Genomic DNA, 22443 nt, shown 5'->3' with positions numbered 1-22443 from the left:
TCTTTTCTCTTCCTCCTCGTCGTCCTCTTCTTATTTTTCCTCTTTCTTCATCTTTCCCCTTTGCTACGTTTGTGAGAGTTATAACTGCATACGATCTCGAGAACGATACCATTCGGATCTCACGTGCGTTTCGCATGCAGGCGACGCAAGAGCGACACATGCGATAATGCACGTTATAGTTCACATGCATTTGCCTTTGAATCTTTTTTTGATTATTTTTGTTTTCTTTTTTTCTGTTCGACGACCCTCGTATTCTGAAACAAACGTAAATTCACGACGACTACCTTCGCCGATGTGTACGCAACGTATTAAACAGCGTTAATACAAGCACTTCCTTCTAGTTTATCCACAGAACGGGAACGTGTATACGTCTCATGTAAATGTTACTGCACAATCACCTTTCTCTTTCCTCACGCTCTTTTTCGTTACGCACAAGCATTGTGGAAATCGGTATAATTTCGACGGGTTGAAATTCTCGCGTACGCGAGGAAAAGCCTCGCACTAATTGAGTTTCGTCTTTTGAGTTTCGCAAACGAATTCATACAGGCAACTTTCGCGTATTTCCATAAATTAATGAAATTATACTGATCTTAATCTCTGACTCTGTGTTACGCACAGAAAAATAAAATCCTATCGCAATCTCTACTGCCCTTTGCATACCTCCTTTCTTTTCTTCTTGCGCAACAATACCGAGCGCTACTTTGTTCGATGATAAGAAAAAAAAAAATGAGAAAAACGATATTCCGGCAATTCTGTCTGTCACTGATTAGAAACAATGCGCTCGGCTATGTCTCGTAATTTATATCTTCCTTACTTCTCTACCACGCATGAGATAAATGACACTAGTATTCATGACACTTCCAGTTTGTAAACCATATCGTCTTTTGAAGTAATTTAAAAAAAAGAAATAGAAAGAAAATCAAATATTATACATTATACGCTTATTTAGTGATATAATTAAATATTAAATAATTATAGACTACAGTTCGTGTTAACAAAAGTGAACTTAGCATACAGTCTGTGTACAAAAACCAGGATTTACAATAGCGTTTGTCTAAATCTCAATCTATAATAGAAATATAATAATTTTTTTATCACATATAAAAAGCAGTTGTCTATATGTACATGTCTGAGTAAGATTAGGTACCATTATCATTTAACCAATAGAAGTTATTATATAATTTGGTACACTGTTTAATTCTGTATTCGATAAATACGAATAATAATAAGCAATACGTCATTACTTCCTGGTGTCTTGACATAGTCGTTGGTTTTCGCACGAAATCTTATGTATACACACGGCTCGCTTATTCCATGTTACACACGCGACTTTTTTTTCTCTTTTCTCTCTTTTTAAAGATTATTTTTATATAATATCTATATATAACACACGTTATTTAATAAGTCAGAGCTATGGCCAGTTCATAAATTCGAGGGTCGTTCGTCGCATAGTCCACGTTCTCTCCTATAGAATGCATCTCCGTTACGTAATATATCGGACGATTGCCGAAACGATATATGCCATGATCGCTTTCACAACTTTTGCGAAAAGACCACAGCTCTATCAACGATGAATCGTATCATACAACGATACAAACTAGTATTTGTTTGCTCCATATCCTTTTTGCGTCTCACTACCGCTCTTTTCAATTCCTTTTCTTCGTAAAAATTTAGACTCCGGATGAGGACAGGTTCCGTTTTCAAGCAGCTGCCCATACATTCGACAACTCGATGTCGTATTTAACGTGTACGTGCGTCATAATAAACTAAAGTGGCCCACCTAGTTCTGGGCTCTAAAATACGTTCCGATCTATCTCTCCATCGACGAAATTATCTCTCGTCGTATCCCACGCGTTTTCAATTATACAACTTTCTAGATTCTTTTCACTTTTCTTTTCTATAATCAACTCAACAAGCGAAGTATAAGCAATCAAATTTGAAGCAACAACTTGATTCTTAAAATCTACCTAAAAGTACAATGGGAGTCGCACAATGTCGAAGGCACAACTCTTTCAAATCGGTCGAACTGAAAGAAAGCACAACAGGAGGCATCATTGGCGTATGTTGAAATTTAGCAGCGCGGCAGGCCGCCGATAAGTGTCTTTCTTCCAGAATGCTCGAGTTATTAAGTACAAGAAGGATTCTTTTATTGTTGTTAAAAGATGAAATAGCAAAAGCTATGTATACATATATAGCGTAGCTATATATTTTTATATATGTATTTGTTAGAGCATAGTTTTTTCATGATAACTGTGCTTTCTCTGAATGAGATGAGAACATACTAGCTCATTTCCCTTTTTGTTATAGTCATATCTTTCGATCGTTAGAAAGTTCCATTTCAACTTCCCTTCTTTTTTTTTTTTATTAGTAACAAATTTACATAGGCATACGGAAAATTATGGTTTATATTTTGTCTTCTAATCGGCAGAGGGATTCCGTAACACACTACTCGCTATACATTTATACAATCTTACGATATTCCTAAGCTTGAATCCACATGCATTAATCGAGGCAAATAAAACTTCTAGCTGTACTATCAGCTTTATCGATTGCTTGAGAAAAAATGGGGTATTTTTTTTTTTGTCAAATTGTCATTTCTAGAATTGGAAGCCAAATGGTCGGGGAGATACAGAGATGGTCGAGATTAAAGAGAAAGAAACTGTCGTTCAGAATGGATTGCCTCAACCAGCATGCGTTAATTCACTTTTCATTCAGAATCGTTTTCCACTTCATCATTACAGTTCGAACATTCATAGCGCGTCATATTATCAAAGTAACTACCCACAGTGAAACTAAGAGATTAGCATGAGTTCGTTAAAGAATGACCACTAAAAAAACAAATCCTCACTTGTTATATCTGTACATGTGCTGCTACCGCTCGCCACCAAGCTGCTGGCGCAGTAATATCTAAGTATCCCGAAATTGTTTCACTGAGGCAGCAACTTGGTAAAACGTCAGTATTCAGCGTTCATTATGGATCCTGGCTGGTATTTTGTGACGACTCACAGTTTTGCGGATTATGCATTTGAAGCGCTAAGTGGGGTGTATGTACTGGAGAAGGTCCTGGTTGAGGTTGTTGTTCTTCTTGCATTTGTTGAATCATGGTAAAGTCGGGATGATACCTATAAAAAGGAATAATAAACTGTTAAAAATCAGTTTGCTTATGTTTTATAAAAAAATTGTATTATTTACTATTAATTCTTTTGTAAATAAAATAAAAATCTAATATTTATAGAATTTATCTGTCAATTTTAAATTGTAATATATAATCTTTCATTTTAAATTCTGTTAAAAAATTTAGACAAATTTTATAACTGATATTAGTAGAAGCATATAAGTATAGAGAAGATACATATTACAACTTACTCCATAGATGCCCATGCTAAGCTTCTGTTATTGCGTCTCTTAGTAGACTCCTTAGTTCGGACTTGATATTTGGTTGGATTGATAGATTGATATTTATATGTATGTTGATATTTTTCTGCTTCTTCCGCACAATCTTCACTTGTATCTTCAACTTCGGGTTCTTCAACATCAGGACACAGTTCGCATGCTCGCTCCAATGTCTTCCTTGCACTATTGCTACGTTCCAAAACATAACCATTTGCAGAATCATTAGATTGTGTTGGTGGCGACCAGTTGTTGTACGCGTGTGTGTACGGCGCCGTAGAAGCATATGGTCTCTGAAAACGAATTTATTGTATATTTGTAATCCTCCTAATATCGAGTGGCTTAATGTTCAGTTTCTGCTACATACTTTGTCAAGTTCGTCGTGGAGCCAATCAATGGCATGACTCCATTTTCTTTTCAACTCTGGACTGTGATGTAAAAGCTGATGCGCTGGTCTGCATTTACTAAAGAGCTGCACCATACATTTAATACACTGGTAAGCCCTTTTTTGATAATGATTTTTACTTCTTTGTATCGTTTCAAATAAACCTTCTCGTTCGTCGGGAACTCCTGAAAGATATAATCTCATGTATTGTGATACTAACGAACAATACCTGAAAGAGTGTTTTATTAAAATTTACCTTTAAGTGCATTGTGTACGCGATGTGTCTGCCATGAATCCTCCATCAATAGTATCGCAAGCAGCAGATCTGTATGATGCCTTAATTCGTGAGTATAAGCAAATCCTATCTGCCATAACAGCTCGCTAAGAACTGTTCGTGACAAATGTGGATTCTCCCAACAACAGTATTGCAATAATTTAACCGTATCTTCAGTCACATTAGCATCCTCAATCAATTTCTTAATGTAACTATATTCCAACAGATAGAATAAATATTATATATTGTACAAAATTCTATCTCGAAATTCCAAACTTGTGTTAATCCTTACCTGGTACGAATAAACAATATGTCAGCTGCTTGTGATTGAATGGGCATAAGATACTCTGATTGACACGCGGGATCGCCATATGGATTTGGTAAAGGTTCTGCACGAGGCTGCTGACTCGAATGTACTTTCGACGATACATCACAGCATCGTATTAGCATGCTAACTACTTGGTGAAGTTTAGTCAATTCCGGATATTGATATTTTATAGTAGGACCTGGGCCTTCATCGATGGCGACTAACATAAACGTAACCGGTACATTTAGCTGCAAATAATATTAAAAAATTGTTAAAATATGTCGAACATATTATATTTTTAGTGCTAGATAATAATATTAATATTTAGGACCCTATTCTAACTCTTAACTCTGTACGTAACTCTAACAACTGTAATAATATCGTTATATTGTTGTTGCGCAGATCTTGTGCATGATGAAAGCTGTTAATAATCGTTTATATAATTATGTAACATAATCATTAAATTATTACCTTAAGCAGTTGCGCCTTTTCGGCAAGACCAAGCGAAGCATACGCATGAAAGAGAGAAAAATAATGAGGAAGATGACGTCCGTGATCCGAAATTTCACGATGCAGCAGCGACAGTACCGCATGTAACAAGTGATCACTGAGCGTTGCTACTGGATCTAAAAGTATAGCTAAAAATATTTACAAATTATAAAGTAAAGATTGTTAAATGTCATCATATTGATTGTATCTTTGAATTTTTATGCAAATCTTAGTACTCACTCGGTGCATTTAAACTGGGCGGAGCACATGGACCATCTTGTAGAGAAACATGTGCAAGAAATACCAAAATTTTGAGGAAAGCAGTGCGCACCTCCGTACTAGGACAACTCAAGAGGTATTCGCAAAATCTATGGATAACAAATTATATTAATATTAAAACGCAAATATTTTTATGCATTATGTATTTAGAAAGTTTTAATACCTATGTGGATGATTGAACAGTACTTCATTAGCGAACCAAGAGCGCACTGCTTTACTGCTACGCAAATGATGACATACGATGTCATACCAATCTGTTGCCGTACCACGTAATGTTTTCTTAGTGTGGAAACCTGTATAGAAAAGGAATCTTGATGCTAACTGAAGAGATAGCATCGCAAGTTCTTCCGCTTCAGGACTCTAAAATAAAATCGTCACGAGTTAGCAGAGTTCTGTTGAAAATACATCTAACTTATACATGTGATGGACTTACAAGTTTTTCGTTCATATTTTGCCGATTAATATTATGAGGATTGCACGACACCAATTTCTTGATAAACTGGAAGTATTCAGCACTAAATTGATTTCGGTTGTGCATAAATTTTATATTTTGCTTTCGTACACTGTATTCTATCGCTGATGGCATTTTCATAACTCCTAGTTTCGTATCTAAAGAATGTAAGCGATAATGAGATTCATTCGTCAAGATTGATTTTTGTGGAAAATTTTCTCGATACTTACACAATGACAATTCATTTACACTTTTCATTAGAGAATTTTCTTCTACATCTAGTCTTGTATAAAATAACATATACGCATTCCACCATCGTTTCTGTTTGCGGTAACTCATCCGCTTGAGCATATGATCGAATACCTCTCCTAAATAATCACCACCAAAGCATTGAGATTTCATCTCTTCCTCCTCTTCCATTTTGCATTCTGTTACATCACCATCATCAAACTTGTACCACTTTGCTGTACCATCGTTCAGTCTGCAAAATTATTGAATAAAAAAAGTTTAATTTATCAATTAGAAATACTTCATACGTTTATATTTAAAATACCTGTGCAAAATGTAAGAATAATAATGGCCACCGCTAGCCTGACCACTATGAACGACGATACCAGTTAATTGATACTTCGTGCATGTTCCCTTTATAGATTCCTCATAATCACAGTCTATGACTTCTCCTTCCAATTTAGCTAAACCGGAGACAGTGTAAGGTTCCATGTCCAGATCTCGTGGAAACTCAAAGTAATCGTTAAATTTTATAGCACATACACGCTCAAAGTCATATTCAAATCTTTTCAACTGAATTGCTAAAATAGGCGGCAGCTTTTTCACACATAATCTCTTTACTGTTACAACCTAAACATAAAAGAAACACATAACATCTCTAAGTAAATAAAATATTACTTGGTTTAAATAAAATGTGTGACATAGCTGATAAATTATTTTCATAATGTTTCTTTTAAAACAATTATTTTCATTAATATAATAAGGCTTTCTTATAAATTTTCGAAAATATATTGTCATAATTGTACCTTTTTGTTGCACTTATCACAATGATAGGCATCTGCACCTTCCAGCAGTTCTCCCTTCACATATTGCTCAAGAGAATCCAATAAATTACTGTGATTCCGTATGTCAACACTTATCACGCTGAATGGTTCCTCTTTGGAATATCTGAAGATAATGTAATGTGGTATTACAGTCTACCGAAGAAAGTAGAAAATAAGAATTAAAAAGGTACCTATGAGGGCAACCTTTGCAGATTTTTTGGTCGCTGTATGAGCCACCAAGAATCTTGCCCATTATCTGCTCGTGTCCTAAGGCTTTCAATGCCTCATCTAGGCTCTCTACTAAACTCATAAAGAATTCTACTGCATCCTGTTGTTCTCTAAGATTTACAGGTTCTCCTTGAAGCCTATAAAAATCGAATTATCTCGTTAATTATTTAAAATGTTGAGTGTAATATATATCCCTATCAGTTTTATATTAAGTAAGAGAATTCCTCTCTATTTCTTTTACAAACAAATTATTTTTAAAAAATTTTTACAAATAAAATTATATGTATTCTTACTTAAAGTGCTTCCATAGTCCTCTAGGTATGTAGTATTGTAATTTACTGTAAGCCAGATGACCAAATATTGCTTGCACTTGTTTCAAAATACCAATATTATATTCCTTTCTGGATTCATCGGCACCACACTTTTCTTCATTCGTATCATTATCATTTGTTTCGATTGTCTGTTCCCCTTCAATTCTCTCCTCGCCCGAAAAATCCTCGTTCAAATCAGTCGCCGCGCCTTCTGCTGCCAAAAGTCCAACCCTAATGCTTTCGACCATGTACAATTGCTGTAATACTGAATTCATATAACAAGTTGCCCCTGCATTCTTCAAGCCTACGAAGCCTTTAAGTGGCCTAAGCCCCACAGGCGGTAAATAATCCCACTCCACTAATGGTTCGTCCTTCTCGGAGTAAAACATGTCGGTGAGCATTGTGACTAGAAGTTTCATGTTGGGTACACAGCCTATGCAAAGACCTACGAGCAAGTCGAACGCAGCGCTGGTTGATTGAGGGGTAGTGCAAACTGGACACGCTTGTGAAGCGCTGAGTTCGCCGGTACTACGAAGTTGCAGCATAAGGCGAGATGCGGGGAACACAAAATCCTCGACCAGTTCCTTAATCAAATTAACCCCGTGCTTCTCGTCGGAACCAATCTCATATTTCTGATTCGATGGTAGAAAGGCTAACAGTTCCTTCGTTAGACCAAGATGGCCTTCGAGCAAGGCTTCATCCACCTGACTCTCTCCAGTCTCCTTCACATTGTCGCGAACTTTTTTCAACCAGGCTATTTCGACGTTTAATAGTGTCTCTGCGGTCGTGAGGGGACAACCTGACATATGCGCGAAGTTCAACAATCGACACAAAAGCTGAAAGTACTCATGACTCTGTTTCGCGTTTTCCATAACGATACTGTTTAAAACGGTGAAGAGAAGAGTTACGGTGACCAGTAGCGTTTGGTGTCCACCACTGCACCATGTCGATATGAGAAAAAATTGTTCGCCGGCAGCGATTCTAATGGCTCTTGACGTACTGAGTAGCACGAGATCTATCAAGAAGGTATGCCATATTTTGTCTCTCGACAATGTTTCTAATGCCGATGGATTCAATACGAGAGCGATTGTCAGTACCTCGAGTGCTTCCTTGCACACAAGGACGTCGTTATTATCGGGATTTCTCTGTTCTTTTTGGTTAGTCTCGTGCATCGAGTGAAGCACTTCGTTCGATGCATTAATGTTGTTCAAGTTACCCGTGGATGCGGCCCACGCTAGTCTAATTATGGCACGTATAGTAGCCACATCCGGTAATTCCCATGAAAGGGCCTGCACAAAAAGCTGTCGACATCGATCAGCCTCGGGCCCGCCGGATAGCATTCGATGCGCCAGATGCTGTGCTAGTTTGGCTGCCACACTTCTTAACATATATTCGGTACTTTGATTCGGTACACTTTGAAGAGCCTGTTTCAATACTGTCACTCGACCGCGATTGTTAACGTGATTGTCGTGATTCTCCGAAGTTCCAGTTTGCTGGACTTCATCCATCACGCATGCCATCACATTACCCATCACTGTAAGAAGAAGTTTGCACAATCTCAGCACAGTTAGATATGCAGACCGCTTCGTGGTTTCATCTGCATTTGGTAAAAACTTATTTTTGGTTAGCATATCGAGAATAACGCCCGCTTCACCGCTTTTTATGAAATTATACTGAAATTCAAATGCTCTGTCTGACATAGGATCAAGAGCTGGCATCAACAAAGTGTATAACACCTAAAAAAAAAAAAAAAAGAAAACCGTTATTGATAACGTACAAGGACAAAACTTACTAAACTACTTAATGTATTAAATATTCACCTCTAAATTGTATAAAACTTGGCTAGGACTTGCAGTAAAAAATAGAGAATCTACTGTCGTATTCTGCTCGTTACAATGAGAAGGGTTCTGTAAAGCTTCATCATCTTTGTAATGACCAAATAACCACTGTAATCTTGTTACAGTAAAGGTATCTGGCGGCACTAATTGTAAGAGATTTCGTGCACCATCACGCAATTGTGAATGCTGAAGAGTACAGCCAAGATCTGCTAATTGAAAGAAAAATGTCGCATATTGCGATCTTTGTGACATTACCTAAAATAAAGTCGCATTGTTAGAACAAGTGTATGATACGATATAATTAATTGAGTTTTACATTAAACTTACCACACCAGGTAAACTATTCTCTGCCTCTACATTCGGCCCGTCGTATGGATGATGTGGAGAACTAGTAGAGCTATCAGAGCTACTATCCGGTGAGCTTGGCATATTGCTATTTACTTGACTGAGCTTTGCAGACAATAACTAAAAAAAATACAAATCATATTCATTCACTCTGTTAACATATCAAAATTTATTTCTTTCATTTCTCTCCATTAATACTCGATTAACACTTACCATTTTGTCTCTCAGGGGAATCTGAGAAAGGAGTTTTCTATCATCGGATTGTTCTAGCGATTCTCCGTTAATAAATAAATCGAGTTTTACATTTGTCCCGCTTGCTTTAATCCTGCGTAATATTTGACGTCTCAATGAAGCTAAAGTGTCATTGCTGTGAGTAAAGATATCTATGTCGTCGACGTTTCGACCAGGACTCGCAAAACGAATAACAAGTGATAGATGCTTGCCACGAGCTGCTCTGTAATCAGAATAAATATTACGCTATCACGGTATATAAGACAAAAGCATTGTTATCGATATGTGCGATTTAAGTAATACCTATGTAACGGTAATATTTTTCGTTCTCCTGGAAAAGCTGTATCACACTCGTTTATGTATTCCTGTAAGACTTTCATAACACGACACATTTTTATGGCTTCCATTTTAATCTTGTTTGTCATTTGTTCTTCGCGCTCTTCCTTTCCGTCTAGATATACTCTGCTTAAAACAGTCACAGTATCATAATGAGCTTTCAATCTGTCCATACATTCCGCTATATATGTCTCATGAAATGCTAAAACAGACGACTGCAACCGCGGTCCTAAATTAGTGTTCACTTCTTTTAAGAGTTCTATGCCTCTGTTTGCAATTTCTTCTGGGCTGTTTGTTACTACCTGTAGACAGATAAGATTACCATTATACAAGCATGCATACGAAAAAAAAAAATTCAATAATTTTATAAAATTATATATAATCAAAGAAATAAACAAATACTACATACTCTCCACAAATAATCAGTTCCAATTAAATCCACATCATCCATAAGAAATGTTCTACGTTTCAGTTTCAATTTTCCTTCCTTAGAATTAACAGCTTTAAAAAATCTTTCATAACATTTAATACCGCTTTCTGTAAGCAATGTCGGATCTAACTGCAGTATATTGTTTTGAAAAAAATCCTTGTTTATTGCTGGATCCAGATCCGGTTCATCTCCCATAAGTTTGGAAAACCATTTAAAGCATGCCTCACGATCCGAAACAAATACACCTTGCTCAGCTAAACATTGCCAAATTTGTTCTGCTTGATCAGCACATAGCCATAATTGTCCATCCTATGAAAAGAATCATATCATGTTATCCGTATTAAAAATTTATGTTTGGGCTATTCTAAAATCTGGAACATACCTTTAATAAGAAACGCAAGAAATTTAATCTTTCTTGCACTTGCATAATATGATTATATCGACCATCAGGCATAAAAGTATTTGCATCGATTTCAGGATTTTCTTTCACCAACTGCCGCACTTTATCCATATAATTTGTTAAGCTATTTGTTACAAGAATTACTACCGAATGTTCGTTTTGTAGACGTTCTATTACTTCTTGTCTATATAATAACAAGAATAAAATTAATATAACAATGTATTATATTTATATGTGCATTGATATAATGTGTCATTGTACCTGTAATGCATATGATGGCTACGCTGACTATGACCTAAGTTGGGATTTGGTTCATAAAGGCAACATATTTCTCGAATTTGTTTCAATGCAGGAAGAGCCCACTTATCACCATTTTTCAATTCTTCAACGCACTTGTCCACCCAGATTGCCTTTTGCGCATCTCTCTCTTGCGAGCATGAGTAATCGAGAATTTTTACATGAGCGTTCAGTGCCTGATCCATGATCTCTGTAGGGACTTCATCAGAATGTGCCAAAGTCCAAAAGAGTGTTAACACCTGGCAGTAGAATAACAAAAATTATCTGCACGTCTAAAATACATTTATGTTCAAATATGTATATTTAAAACAATCCAACCTTATGCGCCATAACACCATCTTTATCATCTTCCGCGAGTCTCCTGATCAATTCTAATAGTTTTTCCCGTTGTTTTTTGTTGGCAGTTCTCCAACTTGTCTGAAACAGTAGCATATTTCATTAATTTAAACATTATATTCAATACAAATTTGATATCAATTACATTACTGCGACAAATACCTGAAAACACTCAAATAGATGATCAAGTTGTTCAGGACTAAAATCCCAAGCTAATTTGGCTAACAAGTCATGAACATTCTTCACAATTGCTTCGTGTTTACCAGCTTGTGCAGCCCAAACAGCGTCTAAATCTTCTAATGTAAGTGCACGTTCTTTTATAATAAAGCGTAAAATTTTTTCCAGTTTCTCTACATATTGCGGCTGATGCAATGAATCCCTCAATACGATTTCCAATACTCCATTGTCTTTAATCCATTTCTGTATCACAAATATAAGCACTTTTTACTTTACAAAGGACTCATAATATATATAAGGCGTTTTCTATTTGATGACAAGTCGACACAAGTGTCGTTCTTTCTTTGTTATTCCATTGAATATCAAGAAAGATAAAATGATGCTTACGTCGACTTATGTCACTAAACGGAAAGTATAATTGTCAAACTCATGACATTTGCAAAATACTCGAGCAATCAATGATATATTTGAATTAAAATGTTTTAAAAGGTCATTAAATTAAAAGTATTATTAGTATAGTTAGTGTTATGAATTTTTAGACAAGACTTACTGCCATACGCTCTGCTGTAAGCCACTCCTCTTCTTCTGCTATTGTGTTGCGGTGTTGGTGATAACTAACACTAGATATTACTTTATTAACTTCATTTAAAGCATTCATCTTTCCATTAAACGAAGAAATTTGTAAGAGTCTCAATATCATTTTCAGTCTCAGTATTTCCAAGTTCTTTATCATTTCTTCCTGATGAGGCACGCGCGACACCAAGCATTTAGCAGCTTTGATTATGGCTGATATTGCATCGTTTTTTGATTCATTTTTTGCCTCTTTCTTCAACTCGTCATCAGTTAAATTATTCAGAATAAGAGGTACCATTTCCTGTACATAACAATGTGCTTTGCATTTCTCTCAAATAAAAATAAATAAATATTCAATAATAAATTGAGACTATACTTACAACAATAGGCATCAGATATTTAACTATTGTGTGAACAGTTAACAGTTCATAACATAAGCCAAACGGTCTAATTAAAGCATAAATAACTGGCACTGTTAAATTACGTCCACTCTGAAATCTCGAAAGCAAAATTTCAAATCCATTGAGACTCCCAAATCTGAAATAAAAGTTTGTGTTCAAATTTATATTGAAGTAAAACATTTTGTATACAAAACTTGATAAAAAAATACCTGTTTACAAGATCTACTAGCCAACCACGAGGAGCTCGTGAGTCAGATGGTGGGCGAGCATAAAGTTCCTCATCAGGAATATCACTACCAGGAGGAACAGTTTCCGAAACTCTTATTGCATTTACTGTGTGAAATCTGAAACAAATTTGAACAATTTAGAACAATCACATAAAAAACTTATATTTATAATTTCACAATAACAATGTTCACTTACTTATTACTAGGATTAAAAACCATGGCCAATAAATCAAGTAGGGGAAACCAGTCCTCATCTAATTTTAGGACACATAGTTCCACCAAACGTGCACAATTAGTATTGATACAATTATGAATATTTAATTTCCAACTGTTCACCGCATCATCTGTTAATATCTTGGTAAATGAGATTGTGAGACCTTCTCGAAAAAAGCGTTGACACGCTTCACTTTGTACATCAATTCCTGCAATATAGTAAAAGCAAAATTAATGTATCTTATAAATACAAAATAAGCGTTCTTATATAAAAATGTTGAAACACATTGTCATAAAGGTCAAATCATTTTTCCTGGCGTGTGTGAGAAAATATAATCAATCTCAAAAATTTATAAACAATACATAACCTTTTTTACAAAGTTCGATACTGGCTTGTAACAGGCACTCTAATTCTTGTTCGGGCAGAACTGGTACAACCCATCGTGGACTAGAAATCTTTTCATGAAGCATATTAAGTTTGAAAATAGGAAACTCAGGCTCTTCATGAAGCTGGTTGCTATCTTCTACTGTAGTGATAGCGTCATTGTTACATTCCGTTTGTACCACATTCTCGGTGAGTTGGAGTCCCGACATTGTGTCAGCCAATTGCTGTGGACCTGGTGGACTGTGCATCTGTAGAGATATTTTTTTTTTTTCAAAATCCATTTTCACTTTATCACAATCAAGATATGTTTCACACTACTTTCATTGGTTGGCTCTCAAATCTATATACCTGCGTATTTTGCTGGCTGTCGGGAGGGTCTATGCCAACTCCCTGGCCCCTAGTGGCAATCGTCATTTTACACGTTCTTTGTTATGCCTTAATTGTCTCAATATTTCTTGGTCCAATGATTACACCACCAATAACAAGCATCCAGCTTATATACTGACATTAAATATAATTATATCCTAAAGGCCTTGTTTTAATAAACTATACCTACATTATCTGTAACAAAGGAAAGGAATTTTAACAACAGGTCCTGATAAAAAGCACAACTAAGCAGATGCGTCGTCAAGTTGTTTAACTATACTGTCCTCAATAGTATAGTCAAATTAACAACGACAATCATCAAATTTAATTTACAATCCAAGCACGCGAGAATTTAAATTTGTCACAGCATCGCGATGGCACAGTTATATAAGAGTTTATTTTCTCGAGGAAGACGCAACGAGTGATAACTCGCGAATTAATGTATAACCGGCAGGACAAAGACTAATATAATCATTATCATCTTCGAGAAGATCTCGAGCATATAAATCAGCGCGATTCGATTCCATAGCCATGGGTGGAGCTTCTCGACCAGTCGGGATTAAATGCATCTGCAAATGCATACGGGATCCCATCGACGCGTGTTGAAACAACGCATGTTACGGGCGCTTCAACGAAACGGTGTGAGCCGCAACGGCACGCGGATAGGATAGAAAATTAAAGGCGGATAGGAGCAGAGGTTGCGAGCGGTTAACTTTCAAGCGCAACACAACTTGGAGTAGTTGACAACGCCGACGTCATCGTCGTCGCTCGCTCGGACGTCCCGCTGACACACGGCCGAACTGTCAACGTCGTCGGGATACTCCGAGGAGGGAGCGGCCATGCCGGTCGGCGGAGGCCTCGTCCAAGGAGGGGTGCGCGTCGCGAGCACGCGTCTTCCCCGGGGAATCGGACGTGGCCGGCGATCGGCCCACCCACGTTGCGGTGAGATACGCCACACGCCGTCGAGAGCCGTGAAATCGGCGTAGCGCTGCTTGACTGGCGGACAACTAGCGAGCGACTTTGTCGAGATGCCTGACCGTGAGTCCTCGAACCGTCGCCGAGACGCTTCAATCCCCGCGAACTCCAGACGATTGGCGACGGTCGACGGTGACAGCGACCGCGCGGGTCCGTTACCTACGCGATTTCAACAATCCTCGCGGTCCAGGCAGCGCCTATTTTCGCCCCGTTCGCTTCGACCGGGCTACCACTCCGGACAAAATGGCGACTATCCTAACGATTGGCACTGCCATGTATTAACAAAAGCGCCGATATTTCGGTCCGATAGCCGGCCGTGATCACGCGAGCCGCGTCATGTCGTGCGGAAGGACATCCGGGGCCGCGGACGATCCGCGCGTTGTATCTCAACCCCTGGGGAACGCACCTTTACATAGTAAACGTGGTAGAAATTCGTGTGTTGCACTTTTTTGACGTGACGTTACGGAACTCAACTAGCAAAATCTGTAAACACGACTGCGGCGCTGCGGTGCTCGCCCGAGACGACGTGCGTGCACGACGGGGTGACGAGCGACGCCCGCGATTGGCCCTGGCTCCCTTGTCGCGCCGTCATCCGTCGCTGAACGTCGCTGAACGTTGCCGAACGTCGCCGTCGATGGCGCGGGAACGTTCGATCGACGCCGTTCGCACATATCAGGAAAATCTATATTCCCAAAAATATTAGAGAAATCTATAATAATAATAATATAACGTAAAGTATTTTCATACATTTTTCTACGCGATACTTTTCGGGAATAAGCTTCAGATCCCTTCGATCTCGAATAATCTCGAACTCATTTTGCGAAGTCGCGATGATGTTCTGATGAAAAATTATTTTAGAATTTTTATATAAAATTTCTCCGAATTTTTAAATAGAAATGGACCCTAAAGAGAGTGATTTCGATTAAACTTCGATTAATTTAATTGGTAATTAATTTAACTCTGCGCGAGACAGAATTATTTTAAAAAATTGTCATTTTCCGATAAATCTAATCTTTCTTGTTATCAAATAAAAAAATTAATTCTGTTCATGTTAACAAAGCAGGATAAACATTACTCGATAAGTTAATTAAGTTAATCCAAGTAGATGATCCAAATTTCTAACTGTTTTAAGTTGCTCGATATTTTTTTAATGTGGATAGAATTACTAATTGTTCGTAGCTTGGAACGAAAAAAAATTGAATTAAATATAGCGAATTATAGGTATAATAATACAAGTGCTTTGGTTCAAGCACTTCTATTAAGATTAGTTAAAAGTTCAATCAATTTTATTGATTCAATTATATTATAATAATTACATCTTATTATTACATAAACAATTATTTAATCAAATTTTGATTAAAGTCCCCTAAAACAAATCTCCTATTATCTGTTTGTTCTTCTTGCTACGCATTTTGTTATAAGGTAGAAAATAAGGCAAAAATAATATATCCTTATTGTTGTATTTTTAATAATGTTATGCACTTGTAATAAAAGAAGCAATATTTCAATAAAATAAAAGAGAAATGTAAAACATGTAAACAAAGAGATATATTCTTATTACTTAAATTATTAACTTGTGTTATTTACGATCACATTTTCAGGCTACTATTTTGCATTAAAATTAATTCTTGTCGCAAATATAGACACTAACATTTTTACATAAAAAAATAATTGAATTTTACGCGTTTTCTTGTGAAATAAGTGTTTGAAATTACAAGATTTTGAAATTAGTTTTTGAGTTTATTTTGGTGAATAGGGCATATCTCATTTGATATTCAATCAACAACTTCTTTAGAAATTTATTTTCATAAATGTCATCTGACTGTACATAACATTCGTATTCTTATATATATCATATTAATTCCTTATTAATACGTTGTTCTTAGATATTCTTTAAGTGCAGTTTATTCAGTTGAATAGATTTTGTCATTTTGGAAAAATGTTTCAATGCTTTATTTATACTTAATAATTATACAATTACGCTAATTATACTTATGTTCATGTTGAAAACTACAAAAAAAACACATACCCTAATATAATACAAAAAAAAATTGTAATTTAAATTTTCATCTAAAAATATCGTACATAAGGAAGAACAAAACTTAGAACATAATCAAAATAATAATATAAGTTGAAAAAATGTCAAGTATACAAATTTCAAGTATACAAATTTCAAGTATACAAATTTTAAGTATACAAAAAGTTTCTTTTGCAGAAATTGATAATCAATATCTTCATCATAATTTTCGATTGCAAAAGACTATACCAGATAATATTTTTATAAATGCGCAGAATAATAAGATATTTAAATGCAAAATCTACTGCACTATAAACATTTGTTACACAAGGCTTCAAATATTAAAAAATAATTTTTCGTACAAAAGAAGATAAAACAGTGTGAACAGATTATAAGAACAGTAATATATTTTCATATTGTCGGAAACGCATTTGAGAAAATTCCAATAAATTTTTTAATCATAGTAATGAGCTTTTAGCTAGTCAATAAGCAACTTTCGTTAATTTAGTAATGATTATTCGAATGCACACAATGATTTAAGATTTTAAGATTTTTAGTTAAAATTGGTAATAAACACTGCAATACTACCTCTATCATCATCTCTCAATGTATAATATTAGTAACAAATTCAGGAGAAATACATAAGTAGTCCTCCACTAATACTAAATACGAGACTATTAGCAGAGTTCTTTGTTGATTAAAATTAATATAATTGTCTTGTTATTATTTATATGTACGAACACAATTCTTGGATTCAGTCAAGACGGAACTTTTTGCATGCATTCAGTATCGATTCGTAACTGATGAGAGAAGAGAGGAGATATTTTCAGATTTAATTGTATCCAAAATTTCTCATAATATAATCTCGCTGTTTTTTTCAAGTTGCAAAGATGAACATGTGTCTCTTGCAATCATTTTATTTCAAAAAAAGCCACTTTGTCGTAGCTTTGTCTGTTTGTCGAGTTATTCTGTTTAATATTTGGATGATTTTTATCATAAAGTTAGCTCTTCAAGTTCTTTTAATAGTTCATCTTCCTTTTTAATCTTGTCTAATTGATTAATTTCTAATTGTTTTCCTGCTTTCAACTGCTCTTTCAATTTCGAAATTTGATCTAATTTCTGTGACACAAATTAAAATAGTTAATTTTTAATAATAATGTACGAAACGGAAGAAAGACATCATATTATATTTGAATAATATACTTACACTCGTTATTTTCTTTATTTTTTTATTTTTTTCAGGATCGTCAGTTAGTTCTATTTTTATGCTCGTTGTTGTACTTGAAACATGTTCGATTGGATTGTTAGACTCTAATTCTTTTTTAGCTTTCTTTGCTTCCCGATTCTTCTTCATTTTTAATGCAGCTTTTGATGGATTTGCTATAAATAAATAAACAACAAAATAGAATTAACAAATTAAAATAAAATTATAATAAAATATTTTTTTCATATATATTTATATATTTACATTCACTTGATTTAGAAGGCACCTCAAGATCATCATGTAACTTAAATGTAATATTTTGTCCTCTGGCACATGGTGGTCTGTATGCTTCTTTTGGTGCTAGAAATATACACACAAATACAATTGCTATATTTATTTTGAAAATATGTTTAGAAACATATTCTAAAATCATCATAATATGATTATTACCTTGCGACTGATTATCATTAGTGACAATTCCCTCAACTGCTTTGTAACTAATAGGTTTTTGTGGGAAAACATTCAAAGGGAAACTTTGCCACGCTACTTCCCAAAGTTCTTCTTGGTTATTCCATGGTCGTTGGTATATCAGTGAACCGGTATAATGCCAAATTTTAAATCTACATAATAATTTAACACACATATTAAGCAACAGAGATAAATATATTTTTAATTTAGCACAATTTCTTTTAATATATATTTATTTACCCATTGGTAATTCGTAATCTAGGTGCTGTAGTTGCAGTCATGAAATGTTCTCCATCTGGTGACCACCGCAGCAGTGTAGTATCTGGTGCATCAGTTTTAGCAATGAGTTTTCTGTTAATAACATCCCATAATTCGATGCCGCTCCTAAGATTACCAAATCCAGCCAAAAGCAATAGTACACAGTAGTCAAGGAAATTAATGCATTAAATAAATAATTTGCCACCTTCAATATTACAATTAATTACTTTCTATTACAAGAGTACTGTCTATAATTAACAACTATTTAATTATCCAGTTATCATCAATAATACATTCATTAGTTCGTAATAAGATAGTAAAAGGATATTGTTGCCATGTGGATTATAATATATACTATTTCTATACAACATGCCAAACTCAAAGACAGCTTCACATTTACAATTAAACAACGTTGTTTTAGATGGCATAAAACCATATATCACACAGAATTCTGTGTTCCTGGGAGACCATTCTACTGCATGTATAGGACCTTCTTTACCTATATAATCAGAAGAATTTTTATATGTTACAATATTATTTTAAAATTAATTTCATTTATTCTAAATTTTCAATGCTAATTGACAACAACAGTATTTTAATATAGACTTACTGAGCATAACCATAGCAGTCTCCCCTTTTATATTGAGATGATGCAATGTCTGTTTTCCATAATATGATGCACCGGTTTTATCAACTTCTATGTTTGTCATCAATAAGACATTTGTTCCACATTGATTCCAATACATATCGACTTTATCTGCCTAAAAAATAATAATAATAAATCAAAATAAAAGAAACGTACTAATACTTAATGTTTAGAAAATGTTCAAAATTTACTTGGAAAAAGCTTTTGCTTGCGATCGCTTCTCCAATTTCAAATTTTGGATATTTAAATAACCTTCCAAACGAAGGTTGACCAGAACTTCCTAAATTATATATAAACAAATTTTTTTATTGAAAAAATGCACATTAAATAGTTTAGATATAAATAAATATAAATCATTAATTATTATAAGAGATATTAAATGTGGAGAATGCTGCAATAACGTAAAAACATTTTAATTTCAGTTTTTAATCATTAAAATAATTTTAGTGTAACATACTTTATAATTGCGTTCTGTTATTAATAACTAATTGATAGTTCATCGTGTGCAGACGCATAAAATTTGATACTTAATTTAGATATTTATGAGAACGTTGTGAAATTTTTGTAGGTTAACAATGCAATTTTTCTGAAAGAAGAGTACTTACACATATAAATTGTATGCTAAACAATAATCAGGAAAATTTTCTATTTTAAATTCTATTTCATTATACGTTATATGGAAAATACTAATATGTGCTTTTTTGTCGTATGTTTCTTTTTATATGTGATTAAATATCTACCTCAAATTTTATATTTTAGGTCTTCAGGCCATCATTTACATTATATTTAAATGATATATGTATATACATAAGTAAAACTGAAATAAAAAAGTATTGTATAAACTATGATATAGTTAATGCAATGTATTACTTCTAAATTATTTAATTCAGCAATTACATATTATCTTTCAAACAATAATACTAAACTTAAATGAATATTAGTTCAATTTATTATACAAGTACTTTATAATAAATTTTTTAAATATTTGTAACTATACATATTTTATTATGAAGTTTTTATGAAGTATTATATATATCAAACACTTTTTATATGTAATTTTACTATTGTGCCAAATATCTTTAAGGTGTACAATCTCCACATTTCAGTATCTCATCATATTGCAATTAATAATTTCTATAATTGTACATTTCAAAATTATAGTATTAAAAAAGATAGACATAATTACCTGGCATATAACAAAGGATATGGTAGGGAGCGTTACCAGGTGCTATACTAAATTTGGCAATATTGCCTTTACCTATTTTGTGTACGTATCTATCAAAATTATTATTTTCATATAAAAGAACATTTCCTCCTTTCAATATTCCATAGAATGTTTCATCACTCGACCACTGTGGCTCCCTATTTTTTCATTATATAAATAATTATTTCGATGCATCACATATATATTTAATAACAATATTAGTTGTAACATAAAATCAACTGTTCTATTATTATTTTTATCTTTACTCTATAATTGTCAATCTAGAGATTTTAATGATCAGAAAGGTTAATTTTAAATTAATTAATCAAAAGGAGAGTCAGAATGATCAGTGTGCAATACATTACCAATCCCCCATTCTCTTCTGGATAAAATGTTGAACGTGTTCACCTGTTTCAGACTTCCATATGTGAAAATTTTGTGATCCCTGAGGCTCTTCTTTTGTTACTAAAATATCACAATGTTTCTAATTACAGACATTATAAAATTAATGCAAGCCTGCTTACACTCGATATAATATTGTGTTAATTACCAAAGGATGGTTCCCAAGTCGCAAGATAAGTGCTATAACTAGAGAATTTAAGAGAACAGATTTTGGGTCGTTGGATTTCTGCGACAATCTGCCATGTCTTGCACAGCACGATTTTAACTTTAGATGCATTAGACCATGCAAAGTATTGACCATCTGGACTGAAGAGCATAGTCTTACAGTTTTTGTTGTCATCTTTAGGAAATGTTTTGACAGGTTCATAGGACGGTGGACCATATGCTAAATTTATACCATTGGATCCTCTTACTGTAAAATACATTAGTACTTCTTTTTTTACATCTAATGAGAAAAAATGCATGCTTATTACGTGCTTGTACTATGTTAATATATCCTGTATACATTTGTCTATTAAATGGAATGAGAATGTCATTTAAATGATGAAGGATCTCTGTTTCTGAGGGACATGTCAAAGTAAATATGTAAATTGTAATTTCATTCTTTTTTTTTTCAATATTATTGCTTTCATGAATCATCAGCTGTGACGTTTGAGAGCGTACACGTCACAATAGTTGGAGGTTAAAGCATGGAATCTTGCGATAAATCATTTCAGGCCGTGTCTGTGACTTGCGACGTGTCGAACACCGCTGTCACTGCGAATAATCTCGAGGCGATCTCGAGTCATTCGATGCCATAAAACACCGGAGGCAGACACGTGCACGTTCATCGCGGGTACGGTGTGCAACGGGCACACTCGAAATGTCATCGGACGTTTGCGTATGCGATTTCCCTTCGAAGCGAATCTCTCTGGCAATCAGGTTGCGACTCGGCGATCGACAGTCTCGCGAATACCTGAAAAAAATGCTTACCAGCGACGCAGGGAACGAGCGAAGCCATTTTACCACCGTCACCATGTGGTACTGCGCACAACCACCGCACAACGGGCAAGATTTGTACCGTTTCGTGTTCTGTTCTGTTCTGTCTGAACTGTCTGAAATCAGGCTCTTTTCCGGCAATTCCGGGTTCCGGCTTGAGCGCTCCGCGCGGCGTGCCGAGATTGCCGGGAACCGGTTAAGTTAGATGGTTAAAACCGACCTAACTTCAAATGTGTGAACGTCTTATTAATAAGGTTTGTTCGCATTACATGTTCTAACATGCTCCAATATGTTCTTACCATAGCTCTTGCTCACTCCAACATGAGTAGGAATAGTAAAAGCATGTTGGAGCATGCAACTGCATACAAGGAACGAAGCTATAGTTACGATACCGAATGTATATACATTTTTGCATCATTTATTTCACAAAAAGAATTGTGTGAAGGGAACTTTTCAGCAAAATTAGATTCTCATCATATATATCGAGAGGGGGGTACTAATACTTCAATTCACTAAGAAGAGAAAAAAAGACATTAAATAAATTCATTATTGATTGTCGTAATAAAATTT

General features: G+C 34.8%; 2 protein-coding genes across 2 annotated transcripts; both read right to left on the bottom strand.

The window, feature by feature from the left end:
* Window positions 1–1052: 1052 nt before the first annotated feature.
* Window positions 1053–15161, bottom strand: LOC108753897 (probable ubiquitin carboxyl-terminal hydrolase FAF-X). The gene is made up of 30 exons (XM_018495860.1): window positions 15103–15161; window positions 13704–13916; window positions 13339–13603; window positions 12954–13179; window positions 12740–12874; window positions 12510–12666; window positions 12107–12430; window positions 11542–11799; window positions 11362–11460; window positions 11008–11282; window positions 10729–10930; window positions 10326–10655; window positions 9884–10218; window positions 9563–9803; window positions 9332–9469; window positions 8987–9259; window positions 7149–8902; window positions 6819–6992; window positions 6610–6751; window positions 6129–6433; window positions 5806–6056; window positions 5558–5733; window positions 5288–5484; window positions 5086–5213; window positions 4828–4994; window positions 4342–4604; window positions 4032–4261; window positions 3758–3960; window positions 3367–3683; window positions 1053–3122 (listed from the first exon to the last, which is right to left on the bottom strand). The coding sequence occupies exons 2-30, from the start codon at window positions 13767–13769 to the stop codon at window positions 2972–2974; spliced, it is 7782 nt and encodes a 2593-aa protein (XP_018351362.1). The 5' UTR covers window positions 13770–13916; window positions 15103–15161; the 3' UTR covers window positions 1053–2971.
* A 1976-nt stretch (window positions 15162–17137) lies between these two features.
* On the bottom strand, window positions 17138–22064 carry LOC108753913 (eukaryotic translation initiation factor 2A). The gene is made up of 12 exons (XM_018495898.1): window positions 21868–22064; window positions 21044–21307; window positions 20859–20958; window positions 20476–20651; window positions 19481–19569; window positions 19254–19404; window positions 18972–19142; window positions 18626–18800; window positions 18368–18537; window positions 18182–18277; window positions 17921–18093; window positions 17138–17832 (listed from the first exon to the last, which is right to left on the bottom strand). Exons 1-12 carry the CDS (start codon window positions 21893–21895, stop codon window positions 17707–17709), a joined length of 1719 nt encoding a protein of 572 aa, XP_018351400.1. The 5' UTR covers window positions 21896–22064; the 3' UTR covers window positions 17138–17706.
* Window positions 22065–22443: the final 379 nt, after the last annotated feature.

Source organism: Trachymyrmex septentrionalis, unplaced genomic scaffold (assembly GCF_001594115.1).
Source record: "Trachymyrmex septentrionalis isolate Tsep2-gDNA-1 unplaced genomic scaffold, Tsep1.0 scaffold73, whole genome shotgun sequence".
Lineage (NCBI taxonomy): Eukaryota > Metazoa > Arthropoda > Insecta > Hymenoptera > Formicidae > Trachymyrmex > Trachymyrmex septentrionalis.
The sequence above is the reverse complement of the archived record's forward strand: the minus strand, read 5'-3'. Positions and strand labels throughout refer to the sequence as shown.